The sequence below is a fragment of the Cervus elaphus genome, chromosome 11 (assembly GCF_910594005.1).
Source record: "Cervus elaphus chromosome 11, mCerEla1.1, whole genome shotgun sequence".
NCBI lineage: Eukaryota > Metazoa > Chordata > Mammalia > Artiodactyla > Cervidae > Cervus > Cervus elaphus.
In genome coordinates this window covers 54,278,206-54,293,932 of record NC_057825.1, presented here as the reverse complement: position 1 = coordinate 54,293,932, position 15,727 = coordinate 54,278,206, and the positions used below count along the sequence as shown (strand labels likewise).

The following is a 15,727-nucleotide window of genomic DNA, read 5'->3' as shown; positions in this document are numbered from 1 at the left end:
CTAATATTTCTGAGTTCTCCTTCTTTAAGGTATCGTGTCTAGATCCGGCACCCTGACTTATGAAGCGGTTCACCAGACAACACAAGTTGGATTGGGGCAGTCTTTGTGTGTTGGTAAGGACTTTTTCTAAACTCATTTTATTAGAGTTCAGTGTCTTCACTGAATAGGTGTAATAATAATTATTGGTTTGATTATTTGTGAGAGATTTTGATGTCATTTTATGAAAAAGATGTTATGATCTTGAGTTTAATTTGCTTATACATGAAGCTGGCTGTTACATTTTCAGGATTCATGGTCCAGGATTTAACTCCCACATTTCAGATCAAACGTCCTGGGGTGTATGGCTCCTGGAGAGCCTTTGTCCCTGAAAACAGGACTCACTTTGGTTGTCGTGAAGCAGTGGTCCTTCAAGACAGGACTTTGGTCAGTGTAATTGGCACTGTGTTACCATTGCCAGCTGTCAGTCAGCGCTTCACAGGCACCGACTTCTCTGCCAATCATTGTCTCACTCTGCAGAGGCACCCCTGTGAGGCCCTGCCAAGCTGGCACAGAGTCCTGTGGTCACTTGATTGGTATGGAGGAGGGTGAGCTCTTTGCCCCATCATACTGCCTCCCATTTACAAAAGAGTTTTTACATTTTAAAATAATTTTGATATTTTTTGCCAAAAGCCAGGCAAATTTCTTATTTTTATATCAATTCCTTCATGTTTTTAGACCATCTTTTAAAAGCTTTTCAAAGGCAACTTTTGATGATAAAAAAAATTTTGAAATATAACCCTGGAGTATTTTTATTGACTCAAATTGATAAAATCAGTATTAGACATTAAATGAGCTTTTCTATGTGCAAAAGCACAATCTTCAAGACAAGATAACTTAACGTGATAGAAAATAAAAGGTTTTGCAATAGTGTGGTAAGTTCCATCTTCTCTAGCTCTGTTTTTAATCTGTAAGTTGAGAGTAGTAATTCCTCTCTCACAGAGAGTATGATGATGAGGAAATGGCAGGTCTGATGTGTGCTAAGGCACAGACCTGACACGTGGTTTGAACTCAGTCGATGCTGCTCCCCTTCCTCAGCTTCATTCTTGAGCCATGCCTTCAAGAGTAGGAAGCCAATCCTGCCTTCAGTAAGTTTATGACTTAAAAATTTAGAAAGTGGCCCCCAGTGGAGGGAATCTTGACTTGAATCCCATCTAATACTTGTGCTGAAAAGCCGTGTGTTTGTGGTAGAGCCCCTGTGTGTGGTCTCTGTCATCTCCCATTCCAGGTTAGAGGGAAGAGGGATCAGGACACCTACCCCACCCACTGCAGGGACATGTGTCTTAACTTGGGGGTGGTTCCTCTGCAGTGTCCCTCATCAGACAGTTACTTAGTGCAAAGAAATTTATTTATTTTTTCTTTTTTTACTGTAGAAGAATTACAGATATCCAGTATTTCTAATATGGCATTAAGTCTCCAGTATGTTAATAAGGTTTGCGGTTCATGTGAGCAATAACAAATCACAACAAACTACCACAGTGAGGGTAATAACATATAGACACCCACACCCACACACCAGGTGAGGGTAATAGCATACAGATACACCCCCCACCCCGTGAGCTAATTAAGATACTATTATACTTCATTAACCTTTTGTGCTAGGAGATGATAAAGGAAACTTTTTGATTATAATATTAAGTAGTATAATTATTTTTATTATAATATTAAATAGTATAATTATTTTTAATTTCAGAATTAATTGCCTATTATATACAAAGTACTGATACTGAGCTACTCACCAGAAGTCAGTGATTAAAAGTTATAACTTACTAAAGAGTAACTGTATTCCTGAAAAAGCTAATGTGTTTTCAAAAGTAACATTCTTCTAATTAGGGAAACTATATAGAATGCTTATTATTAAAGAGCTATGTAGGAGTAATTTTGGGAGGGGGGAAGAGTCTTGATAAGGAGACAAAGAAAAAGATGGCTCTTTTTGTGACTAGCAAGACCCAACCACCATTTAACATTCATGTAGTATTATAAGCAGAAATAAGTTTAGCATTTTATGATTTTTTAAATGTTAAATGCAAGAGTGATAACACATTTAAAAATACTTGTAAGAAGGGCGTAGGCAAAATAAGAAACCTGTTGAAACAATATTTCCTGACTTAATTTTCAGAGGGTGTTGATATTCTTTGACTTTTCCAGGCATTGGAGGCGATCCTTTCAATGGAACAGACTTTACAGACTGCCTTGAAATCTTTCTGAATGATCCGGCCACAGAAGGCATCATATTGATTGGTGAAATTGGCGGTAATGCTGAAGAAAATGCTGCAGAATTTTTGAAGCAACATAATTCAGTAAGTTTGGCTATGGAAAGATACAGCTCTTTGCTCTTGAATAATATCGCAGGTTTGCTTTAGAAGTTGTTTTTGTTTAAAGATGAATTTTTTAAGCAAACATGAAAGGTAAAATTAAATCTTATTGAGCTGAGCCTGGAACACTGGCCACTCAGGAAATGTGGGACTCTTTCTGGGTTGATTCTCCTCCCCATTTCCCTTGATGCCTGTTCTTGGCTTCTCTAATCAATCCTCCCTCTAGGAATCTCCTTTTACTTCCTGGTAGGTCGTCTGCTAAATGGAGAACTTTCAGGCCATCAGCCTGAAAGCTCTCACTTGACCTGCGCGTTTCCATTTTCACCTGTCATTGATGTCCTTTCTCCTGACCTCGGGGGATGTGTGTTCTTTCTCTTTGTCAAGGCTGGCTGTCTAGTGATCCTGTCCTTTATACCCTTTTCCAGGATCTTGTCTCCCTCTAGCTTCAGTCTTTCCTCATAGAGTAGCACTTTGCTTCAAAGGTCAAGTGGAAAAGCTTTATTGACTGTCCTGTGAAGGCTTTCCTTGTTGCCTCTCCCTTTGAATTAAACAAAAAAGAACAGTGTGGTGTTGTATCATAATTGCATTTAACTTAACAGAATTAAGCTCTGTTTCTGGAGTGAAGGAGGGTGGTAGGAAGAGAGCGGGGGGCATGGTAAAGACAGGAGCAGCTTGGTGCCCGACAGTCCCCTCCCCCCATCACTGAGTGTGTGTGCTCTGAATTACTGTGGCCAGGGCCTGGGGAGAGCATGCAGATGGTTTCCAGGGTGTCCCTGACACTGACGAATGAGTGAAGAGTGAAGGTGAATCTTCAGGGGGCCGGGCAAGAGGACAGAGAGAACTTGTGTCTGTGCTTGTGAAAGAAATTGAGAGTAAGTGTGTCAAAATTAAATGCCACAGAAAAATAATGAGTACCGGAGTTAAAGGAAAAGATGCTATCACCTGCAGAATAGCCTATGCAAAACGATGCATGTTTATGTATTGTTGTTGTTTAGTTGCTCAGTTGTGTCTGACTCTGTGCAACCCCATGGACTATAGCCCCCCTACCAGGCTCCTTTGTCCATGGAGTTTTCCAGGCAAGAGTACTAGAGCAGGTTGCCATTTCCTTCTCCATATTTATATGTAATTGAAGGAATTTTCAAAGGCTCTTTTGAATCTACATGTTTTTCTTCAGTGGTAATTTTAAGAGTTCCTTTTATTCTGGTAAACTTTCCTGGTGGTTCAGATGGAAAAGAATCTGCCTGTAGTGCAGGAGACCCGGGTTCAATCCCTGGGTCGGGAAGATCCCTCGGAGAAGGGAATGGCTACCCACTCCAGTATTCCTGCCTGGAGAATTACATGGGCAGAGAGGCCTAGCGGGCTACAGTCCATGGGGTTGCAAAGAGCCAGACATGACAGAGCGACTGATGCTTTTACTTTACTCTCTGGGTCTCTTTCTTTATTTTCTAATCCTCAGCGGTTAGGTTTTGTCTGCCGCTTAGAAGCTGTGTGACCTAGGGCATGTTCCTTAACTTCACTGTGCCTCAGTTTCCTCGTTGGCTAAAGAGGGGCACAGTCGAGCTTCCCTCGGTGCTCTTGTAGGGCTGTGGAGATACATGGTGCAGAGCTGCCCCGGGCGTGTGGTGAGCACTGTTGGCGGGCTGCTGTGGGGTCTGCGCTCCACGCTGGCCCTGCTTTGGCTGAAGTCAGCAGCAGCCTCCATTCATCCTCCTGGCCCTTCTCGTCTTTATCCTTTCCCAGATTTACCCTTTGTGCTTATTCCCTAAGTGTAACTGTTCATGGTGTATAAACAACGTTGTACTTCTCTCTCAGCTCTTGCTTCCCTTCAGTTACCCGAGATCTTAGCAGTTTGTGGAGATTCAAAGTATCATCATCAGTAATTAGTCCCTCTGTTCCGGTTCAGTCTCTTATCTTATCTCACCTGGACCATCTCAGTAATTTTTTTCCTGATGTCTCTGCTCCTTTCCCTCCCACCTGGCCAACCTGCTGTTTGCCATCCATGTGGGTTAAAGGGCAGACAGCATGGCTTTCCAGCTGCCTACACACTACCCTGACACTCCTTTTCAGATCCATGTCCCATCTCATGTGCTGCTTGTCTTCATCCTTGCTTGCCTTCGCTTGTTCCTTCTGCCAGGCATGCCGAACACCTGACTCTTGCTCTTGTGGAGAGCAAGCAACTGCTGTAGCCTTGCTGCCCAGCTCAGCCTCCGGCATGTTAGGAGACAGTAAATGGTGTATAAGTGAAAGAGTAGGTGAATTGGTAGGAGACTAGAGTAAAATGTTATGAGTCTCTCAAATTTACAAAGGTGAAGTTTAAAATTTAAAAACTGACTTAATTTTACAAAAAAAACCACTTAGGGTAATATGACATAGTCATCCCTTCACTGTCCACGGGCAGTACCCCTGCTGACACCAAAATCTGTGGATGCTCAAGTCCCTTATATAAAACAGTGTAGAATTTGCATATAACCTTCATATACCCACCTGTACTGTAAATCATCTCTGGATTACCTACAATACCTAATAAAATGTAAATGCTGTGTACATAGTTGTTAGTTTGGCAGTTTTGCTTTTTTCTGGGATTCTTCCCCTGCCTCACCAGACGTTTCCTGTGTGCAGTTGGTTGAATTCTCCAATGCAGACCCCATGGATAACGGAGAATTTTAAAATGTGTTTAGAATACATGAATCCCTTGATGGGAAAAGCTAAACGTTACGTTTTGTTCATTTGCCATGTTTTCCTATTACTGATTGGTCTCATGGAGCTAAATTTTACCGAGGACCTACTGTGTACAGGCTTCTAGGTTGAACAGTGCAGGTGACATACTAGACGCTTAGCATGGTAACTGACACAGAGTGAATAAATACTCCGTAATCTTCTGTCCTCCGAGGACTGTATTATCATCACTGTAATGACAGTAGTTATCTGCAGGAGTAATGTTTTTTAACCTTTATCTTGATGCTTTGAGTAGATGTTTTTGTCCTTTTTTGAGTAAGGAAACTGGCAACTTGCCAGTAGTAAGTACTTCAGAGCTGAGGTTCCCTCTAGGTGTGCCTGACTTCTCCATTACACCGTCAGGGGTCAGGAGTCAGGTCGCAGGGCTCAGGGACATGATGCCACAGTCCTCGGCATCTATTTGGATTCCACTCGTGCCATCCTAACTCATCTTTTTGTTTTTAGTCTTTCACATTTCTGTGTCCTGTTCCACACTACATTTCCTCATAGTCTTTTCTATTGTATTTTTCGGTCCTTAAAGAAAAAAATCTCAAGTGACTCTTCTTTGACAACAGGACGGAGTATACATTTGTCAGACATTCTAGGTTCACCCTAATCATGTTCCCTTCTAATATAATATTCTCACTATTTGAGTATGGGGACAGGGATCCAGCAGAAAGTGGTGCCACTCACATATCAGATGCTGACATTCTTTGCAAAGCACATAGTGAATAAATGATTTAGCTTTTTCTTTTTAAATCTCTCCTATAGTAGATGTTGGACATACAGAAGTAAATGAAAGCATAGTCTCAGCATTCAGAGTCATCATTTAGGACAGGAGTATGTGGGGAATAAGTCACAGCCAGTGTGCTGTGGGTCATGATAGAAAAGTATCAAAGGCACAGCAGAGTCACTGAACAGAAGACGAGCAACTGAAGGGAATTTGTGGAGAGAGTGGGAGGAAGAGTCAGAAGGGTTAAAGAAGAGGCTTGAGCCACGTCTTTAAAGGTAAGTCAAGATTTGCCAGCTATCCAAGGAGGATGGAGAACTTTCTCAGCAGAGGCCCAGAGGCAGAGCAGTCTGGCATTACTGGAGGATAAAGAGCAGGGAAGATCTTCACGACCCAGATAATCACGATGGTGTGATCACTCACCTAGAGCCAGACATCCTGGAATGTGAAATCAAGTGGGCCTTAGGAAGCATCACTACAAACAAAGCTAGTAGAGGTGATGGAATTCCGGTTGAGCTATTTCAAATCCTGAAAGATGATGCTGTGAAAGTGATGCACTCAATATGTTAGCAAATTTGGAAAACTCAGCAGTGGCCACAGGACTGGAAAAAGTCAGTTTTCATTTCAGTCCCTAAGAAAGGTAATGCCAAAGAATGCTCAAACTACTGCACAATTGCATTCATCTCACACGCTAGTAAAGTAATGCTCAAAATTCTCCAAGCCAGGCTTCAATAATACGTGAACCGTGAACTTCCAGATGTTCAAGCTGGTTTTAGAAAAGGCAGAGGAACCAGAGATCAAATTGCCAACATCTGCTGGATCATCGAAAAAGCAAGAGAGTTCCAGAAAAACATCTATCTCTGCTTTATTGACTATGCCAAAGCCTTTGATTGTGTGGATCACAATAAACTGTGGAAAATTCTGAAAGAGATGGGAATACCAGACCACCTGACCTGCCTCTTGAGAAACCTGTATGCAGGTCAGGAAGCAACAGTTAGAACTGGACATGAAACAACAGACTGGTTCCAAATAGAAAAAGGAGTACGTCAAGGCTTTATATTGTCACCCTGCTTGTTTAACTTCTATGCAGAGTACATCATGAGAAACACTGGGCTGGAGGAAGCACAAGCTGGAATCAAGATTGCCGGGAGAAATGTCAATAACCTCAGATATGCAGATGACACCACCCTTATGGCAGAAAGTGAAGAACTAAAGAGCCTCTTGATGAAAGTGAAAGAGGAGAGTGGAAAAGTTGGCTTAAAGCTCAACATTCAGAAAACTAAGATCATGGCATCCGGTCCCATCACTTCATGGCAAATAAATGGGGAAACAGTGGCTGACTTTATTTTGAGGGGGTTCCAAAATCACTGCAGATGGGGATTGCAGCCATGAAATTAAAAGACTGTTACTCCTTGGAAGGAAAGTTATGACCAACCTAGATAGCATATTAAAAAGCAGAGACATTACTTTGCCAACAAAGGTCTGTCTAGTCAAGGCTATGGTTTTTCTAGTAGTCATGTATAGATGTGAGAGTTGGACTTTAAAGAAAGCTGAATGTGGAAGAATTGATGCTTTTGAACTGTGGTGTTGGAGAAGACTCTTGAGAGTCCCTTGGACTTCAAGGAGATCCAACCAGTCCATCCTAAAGGAGATCAGTCCTGAGTGTTCATTGGAAGGACTGATGTTGAAATTGAAAGTCCAATACTTCGGCCATCTGATGGGAAGAGCTAACTCATTTGAAAAGACTCTGATGCTGGGCAAGTTTGAGGGCAGGAGGAGAAGGGGACAACAGAGGATGAGATGGCTAGATGGCATCACTGGCTCAATTGACATGGGTTTGGGTGAACTCCGGGAGTTGGTGATGGACAGGGAGGCCTGGAGTGCTGCGGTTCATGGGGTCGCGAAGAGTCGGACACGACTGAGCCACTGAACTGAACTGACAGAGCAGGGAGGAGGGATGAGGCTGAGGCTGGAGTCCGCAGTGTCAGAGCATGTAGAAGCTGTAGAATCTGGCATGCTGGTGCCTTCACGAGAGTCAAGTTAGTGGAAGCAAACTGTGCCAGTGAACTTGCACTGCCATGCACTTAAAAAAAGTCAATTTTATTTAAGAATGTCCTTAATGAAGTAGTGAAGATTACTAATTTTATAAAGTCTTGACCCTCAAGTCAGTAGTTTTGTGGTGAAATGGAAAGTAAAGCACTGTCCTAGTTGAATTGTGAGCTAAATTAGCTGCTTTTTTCATGGACCACCAGTTTTACTGGAAAGAGTGACTGCCAGGAACACTGGTTATTGAGTATTTATTTGGTGAATCTTTTCTCAACAATGAACAAAGCAGTCCTGCTGTGTTTGTGTGTATTGTCAAGGAAAACAACTCATTGCATTTGTTGACAATGATTAAGTTTGAGCTTTCAAATGAATATTCTTAGAATACTTGTTTCTGCTACCATGGACTTGACAACTTCCCCCTACTAAAGACTTCTCTAATGAGGCTGAAGGTGGTAATGAAGAATGATTTGTTGATATTGAATGATGAAATATTATCAGCATTTAGAATGTCTCCGTAACTCGGTGAACCTATATTTTCCTTCCGACCAACGAATGTTACAAAATCATGATAGGTAAAAGATCCAAAAAGATGAGTGGATTTTAAAGTAACAAAGGACTGTGGTTCCAGATTCCAGCATTGCATCATCATCATCTTTAGTCGTTCAGTTGTGTCTGACTCTTTGTGACCTCATGGACTATACAGCCCACCAGGCTTCTCTGTCCATGGGATTTCCCAGGCAAGAACACAGGAGTGGGTTTCCATTTCCTTCTCCAGGGAACATTGCATCTAACCTTTAAGAAATTACCACTTGAAGAGGTTCGTTTCAGTGTCAAAGAATATCCTCAGTTATCTGACAGATTAAAATATTTCTGCCTTTTTCTAGTACATATGTGTGTGAGGCCAGATTTTCTCTTGTACTTCAGCCAAAATAACATTTTTGCAGTAGATCTAATGAAAAGCAGATATCAGAATCCTTTTGCCTCTTATTAAATTAGACACTTAAGATTGACAAAAATGTAAAATAATGCCACTCTCCTCACTTAAATGTTTTTTTAAAAATAGTTTTAAAAAATTACTATTTTAAGAGAATAAATATTTATAAAATTTCTCAGCTTTAATTTCTAATACTGTAAATATCTGATATAATCTCCATTAAAAAAAAGTTATTTGGGATCCACAGTCATTTTTGTAACTATAAGCGGTCTCAAGACCAAATGATTTGAGAACTGCTGGTCTGGGAGAAGATAATAGTGCCTGAAGACACCCAGATTCTACTTGTGCTCAGGTTCTGCTTTCTGTAGGCAACTCTGTTTTACCTGGATATCTTATTGCCTCTGAATTACTATTGTGAACATGGTATTTTCACTCACTGTGAAACATAACTGTATATTCATATGTTGCTCCATGACATCTATTAAATGATTGAGATATATATATATTTTATATTATTTCTCCAACAACATTATGAGTCTAGAGCACAGGAATTCTTTTTTTTCCTCCCACAGGAATTCTTATATTTCCTGTGTGTTGGGTTTTTATTTTTATTCTCAGAATCTACTGTTATGCTGTGCTGTTTATGCATGTAGCAGTTGTGCATTAGAATGGATTTTTATTGAATAAAACCAGTCCTGATCTTCCTTCTTAGACATCCTATAATGTCAGAAGAAAGAACCCTCAGCTCCCAATCTAATTTAGCTATTTCGTTTCATAGATGAGGCAGCAGAGGTCTAGAGGTGATGGGCCTTGTCTAAGGTCCTGTCGCTTTAGTCAAGTGGAAATTGATCCTGGAGACTCCCACTCTTCAGTCCTTTCCAATATGCTATCTTTCTCTTTTAAACAAATTTATTAAAGGTAAACTAGTAATGAATTAAGACAAAACAGCCTGACCTGGGTCTTAATTTGTTATAATCACAAATCCTATAACTTACGTATTTTCAATTGTTTTTTTTCAAATGAAAGAGTCACATGTGTGTGTGGAAATCAGCTTATGCCAGTGAAGTTGAAGTTTAATATCTAAATAGTTAACAGTTTTGCTTCAGGATTGTTTTTGTGAGTTTGGAGGAAAAGTTGAGTCATCTCAAAGGAGAATGCAGTAGTTTCAGTCATAGCTCAGTATTTCTGTTGGTTTTCTTATAGTGACTGGCCCCAACCACTTGCCATTTTCTGGCAGTCATGAATTGGAGGTCCAGTTTTGATCAACTTCTTCATCAGTGTGTTTAAATTCCCACTTTCCAGGGTCCCAAGGCCAAGCCTGTGGTGTCCTTCATTGCTGGTTTAACTGCTCCTCCCGGCAGAAGAATGGGTCACGCAGGGGCAATCATTGCTGGAGGAAAAGGTGGAGCTAAAGAGAAGATCGCAGCCCTGCAGAATGCTGGGGTTGTGGTCAGCATGTCCCCGGCACAGCTGGGAACCACCATCTACAAGGTGAGCTGGAGCAGTGGCCTGAATGCTCGGAGGTCATGGGCCTTACAGTGGGAGGCCACACGGGTGGCCGGGGAACTGTGGTCTTTTCTTTGGAGTCTCCTGTTTCTTTCATTCTGGTCTGCTACTTAACGGTCTGTAGCAACCCCACCAAGATCCTAATATCCTAATTGGGCATGACCAGGAATAATGTTCTGATTAAAAAACTTGATTCATAAACATTTCACTTTGCTGTTTTGTGAGTAGTGAGATAGGATTTACAAGAAAGGGTTTCAGAGTCCATAAGTTCTGTGAATTCCATTTTAGGAGTGGTGCAGAAAATTGCCTTGTGTTTTGTTTTTTTCCATGGAGAGCCTTTGGGGGTATAGTTGTGCTGACCCCATAGGTATTTTTCCAGGGAGAGAGGTTGAAAACTGACTAAGAAGAAATAAAAACTGGGAGTCAGGATGGATGGAGACTAAAGACAAGGATGGGGATTTTTAGTTGGGGTCTTCCATAATCTCTTTGCAGTGATTTTTGGCAGGCTATCTCTTTGATTGATCATTTAAGACTCTCTCTCTTTACTTTTATGATGATCATAGACATTACCAAAAAAAAAAAAAAAAAGCAAAAAACCCCCAAAATTTTGTACACATGCTGAAAACAGGCCCAGATAGTCTTCCCAGGAGGGAACATGTTTTGGCATATTCTTCTTTGGCACTGTCCTAGAGATAATAAAATAAACTCCTTGGTTTATTGAATCTTTGCATGATCCTGTTGTATGGAATATGCCACTGTGTGCCGTAGTGTTTAAAAGAAATCTGGGTAGTTAGTGAGTGTTGTGAGGAAGAATCTTCTTTATTTGAGAGAAGAGGAAGGGAAAAAGCAAATGCTTAAATTCTTATTGAAGGCATGTATTACCATTTTACTCCAGTAGGTGGCAGCAGGCACCTACACATCCTGTTGTATTCTAATTATCACAATGTAGAGAAACTGATTTTCAGTATTGTTGCCTTTTCATATATTTCTGAGGTTCTTGACGTTTTGTTTAAATCTGAACTGAATCTGTGTTTTATTCTCTGAGAAACTAAATAAACTTGTTTCCATTGCCTTATTGAAAGGGCTGTTGTGGCTCACAGATAGCATTACATGTTTGGATAAGCACAATCAAGTTTGTCAGCTCCTAACTGTAATACTGCAGTAGAAAATAAGCATAATTCCAAACCTCTCAGCCTCTGCATTTAGGAGACATAAAGTCTTAAGTTCTGAATCTAGCTTAGTGAAATCAGACTGACACGGACTCAATTGAAAGCTGTCATTTTGTGTTCAAGCACCTCATCCTGGTACATTTTACCTCTATAATTTTTGGTTGCTCAAGGGGTCCTAAAGACAAGAGGTTTCAGTATCACTTTGATCATGAATGTAATTTGAGGCTTTAATCTTTTTATCCCCTCTCCCTTCTCCTGTTCCTCTGTTCCTGAAGGAGTTTGAAAAGAGGAAGATGCTCTGAAAGAAAAACAAGACAGAAAATTCCTTAAGCCTATGGATGAATCATTGTAGCAATGGGAGTGGTGGCCGTTTGCTTCTGATGTCCACTGACCGTCCGCCCGCCCACCTGTCGCTGGTCTTTTCAGCACAACAGGAAGCCAAAACAAGGTTTAGAGTGTCCTACACTGAGGTGTTTTCACCTCACTAAATAAGAGAAGCAGCCAATAAATCTACCACTTGATTTGAATATGGTTTTGGAGACTTTTTATTGTTCCACCGTGGGCATGGGGGAGAGGGGGAGAGTTGGAGGAGGCTGTGTGTGCACATGTATGCCTGTGTGCGTGTGTGTGTCTTTCATTGGGCTCTGTAGAGGACTTTCTAACTAAAACTTTTGAGAGAATGAGTATAAACATTTCAGTTTGGCATTTATCATAGATACAGAGTGACTAAGTTTCTCTGAATTACAATTTTCTCATATCTACATATATAATAGTCTTCATCTTACCAGGATAGTTTTGAGGATTGGAGATAAATATATGAAGTCCTTGGCACGTGATAAGGCAACCTAATTTTTGCCAGTGCCACCATCATTATCACTGGGATTATAGGCAGGAGCTCATCCAAGTTTCAGTTTTTGCCTAATTGGGAAGTGGAGAGTCTTCAATAATGCTTTGTTTTTCTGTGGTTCTGCAGAGGGCTGTTTCCTTCCCCACCCAGAGCCTACATTTCTTTGCTTGAGGTTTCAGACATTTCACTTTGAGAAAGCAGTTAGCCATCCTCTTGTTTGAAAGGGAGCTTGTTAACAAACAATTGCAGTGGAGAAGCAAGAAAATATTCTCACATTGTGTAGCTGCCCTGAAGGAAACAAGAGCTTCTGGAAATAGTAATAGAAGAAGACCTTGAAGAAGGCTGTTTGGGGAGGCCTTTCCAGGGAGGAGTGATGAGTAGGTACTTAAGGGCTGGGAAGGTACCAGCCATGCAAAAAGGAGGATACATATTCCGGCAAAGGCAGGGGGCAGGAAAGAGCTTGTTTTGGGGAGGTGCCTGGGGAAGTGATTCCAAGAGGGGCTGGAGGATGTTTGGAAGACTGGGAAAATAGGTGTTCCATGACTTTGCATAGGCTGCTGAGGGTGCAAAGAGCAGGTGTTGGGAGATGGATCCAGCCCAAATATTCTGCCTGGGCCAAGGACCATGTCTTGATGGGCTTTGGGTCAAGTAGACCTTAGTTCCTGTTCATTTGTTTCCTCATCTTGAAAGTGGGGCTCATGACCCCCATCCCACAGGCTACCTGGGTAGAATATACATTATGCATATGTGAAGGTGGGCTCTACCAGATCTTGATGTTGCTTCATAAAACTTTTGTGGGGGGGGGTATTTTTTTTTTCTTATCTTTTTATTCCATAAATTCTTTAACTTGTCTCCTGCTTGTGCTCAGGGCAGCCCAGCTGACATGGTGGCCAGGGAGGAAGTCCCTTCCAGTCTCTCTGATTGGCACCTCCAAGGTCCCTCCAGGGCAGACAAGTCCTCCTTTTGTCTGAGGCTTTGTGACAAGTACACAATCCAGATGAGAGGCCAGTGACCTCAACATCCTTTTGAGGGTCCCAGATTCCAGGCTCAGCCCCCTGTTCTGTCCCGCAAACACCCATCCCAAGATGACCCATCTCTCCTAACACCTCTGGTCCTAACCCGGGAAGTTCAGTGCCCTCTTGGCCCCTTCTCTCCCCCACCTGCCATCTTCCCTTTCTACTTGCCTTCATCTTTGCTTTCCATTTCCCCTCTCCAACCCCCGCAGCATCTTGAGAAGTCACCCACTCCTCATCTTTCACTTCTCTCCCTTCCTACAACTACTGCTCTTAGCAGCTCAAACATACCTGAGCAGGATATTTGGTTCTGGTTTTTCTGATTTCATATTTACAAGCAAAAGGTAAAAGTTTTAACTCATGACCCGAGTGCATTTTAAAAACTTTTATTACAGAAACTTTCAAACATTTACAAAATGATTGTGGTAATATAATGAACTCCTCTGCACCCATCACCCAGCTATGACATTGACCAACATTTTGCTATTACTGTATAATGTCTACCTCCAACCCATTCCTGTCAGTGTTTTTATTGTGATAGGTGTTTTGTCAGGGTAAAATTTATATTTGCTGAAATGCATAAATCTTAGCTGTGCGTATTTAACAAATGGACAAAGGTATGTAACCACACCCTAATGAGAATATACAACATTTCCTTCATATGAGAAAGTTCCATCCTATTCCCCCAATAGATAATCTGTATTTTTATTCATCTTAAATTAGTTTTTGTCTGCTGTAGAAATGTATATAAAAGGATTGCTATAGTATGTAGTCTTTTTTTTTTTTAGTGGAGAATAATTGCTTTACAATGTTGTGTTGATTTCTGCTGTACAACGTGAATCAGCTCTAAGTATACATGTATCCTCTTCATCTTGGGCCTCCCTCCCCATCTCTCCACTCTAGGTTGTCACACAGTGCCAGTCTGAGCTCCCTGTGTTATATAGCAACTTCCCACTAGCTATCTATTTTACATATGGTAATGTATGTTTTTCAATGATATTTTCTCAGTTCATCCCACCCTCTCCCCCAGCTGTGTCTCTATTCCTACCCTGCAAAAAAGTTCATCAAGACACATGTACCCCAGTGTTCATTGCAACACTTTACAGTAGCTAGGACAGGGGAGCAGCCTAGATGTCCCTTGGCAGATGAATGGATAAAGAAGTCGTGGAACATACATATAATGGAATATTACTGCACTGTATGCTGCATGCTCAGTTGCTCAATCACGTATGATACCTTGTGACCCCATGGACTAGAGCCTGGCAGACTCCTGTCCGTGGGATTCTCCAGGCAAGAGTACTAGGGTGGGTTGCCATTTCCTTCTTCAGGGGATCTTCCCAACCCAGGAATCAAACCTGTGTCTCCTGCATCTCCTGCATTGGCAGGCAGATTCTTTCCCCACTGAGCCACCTGGGAAGCCCCTACAGTGGAATATTACCCATCCATAAAAAGGAATGAATTTGAGTTAGTTGAATTGAGGTGGCTAAACCCACAGCTAGTTAATACAGAGTGAAGTAAGAAAGAAAAGCAAATATATTAACATATATGTATGGAACCTAGAAAAAAAAGATAGTCTTTTATGTTTGGTTTCTTTCACTCAGCATGATTTCTATGATGGTCTTCTAAGCCAATGCTTGTATCAGAACTTATTCCTTTTTATTGTTCCATTTTATGGATATGCCACAATGTGTTTACCCATTCTCTAGTTGCTGGCCCTCTAGTTGTTTCTAGCTTTCTGCCGTGGTAGATTAAGCTGCTGTGATGCTTTATGTGCAAGTCTTTTTCTGAACATAGACTGTTTTTTCTTGGAGAGATACTGGGAGTGGAATTGCTAGAAGACATGTTCTCCCCAGCAAAATGAGTCTAGTTTTGTACGTCTTCATCAACATTTGGTATTTTTGATCTTTAAAATTTTTGCCATTTCTAATAAGAGGTGTGAGGGGTATCTCATTGTGTTTTAATTAGCATTTCCCTGGAGAGTAATGATGTTGAACATATTTTAATAAGTTTATGTTTCTTTCTTTATGAAGTATCTTTTCAAGTCTTTTGTCTATTTTCTATTTCATTGAATTTTTTATTTCTGAGTTCTGATAATTCTTTATATATCCTAGATAAAAGACCTTTCTCAGATATACACCAATAGCTTATGAATATTTTCTGACACTCTTTGGCTTGTTCACTCATTTTGTTGCTGGTATCTTGATGAATGAAAGTTTTTAATAAAGAGCAGCGTGTCTTTTTTTTCCCTTTTAATTCACTGCTTTCTGATCCTAAGACATGTTTGACTACTTCAAATTTTGTAGCATCATAAAAATTTTAGAATAAATTTGTTCATTTCTATAGGATGATGGTTGGGATTGAGTTAAGTAAGTTTTATAAACTGTTTTGGAAAGAGTTGCCAGTTAACCTTATTGAA

The 15,727-nt window shown here is 40.9% G+C and overlaps 1 protein-coding gene across 1 annotated transcript in view; it reads left to right on the top strand.

Annotated features, from left to right (window-relative positions):
• The window catches only part of SUCLG1 (succinate-CoA ligase GDP/ADP-forming subunit alpha), a 38,356-nt gene extending 26,378 nt beyond the window's left edge, over window positions 1-11,978 (top strand). The window contains exons 6-9 of the mRNA XM_043917759.1: window positions 30-113; window positions 2,185-2,336; window positions 10,079-10,267; window positions 11,727-11,978. Coding sequence (XP_043773694.1) covers window positions 30-113; window positions 2,185-2,336; window positions 10,079-10,267; window positions 11,727-11,753 — 452 coding nt within the window. The 3' untranslated portion in view covers window positions 11,754-11,978. The remainder of the gene's footprint in view (window positions 1-29; window positions 114-2,184; window positions 2,337-10,078; window positions 10,268-11,726) is intronic.
• The last annotated feature ends 3,749 nt before the right edge of the window (window positions 11,979-15,727 follow it).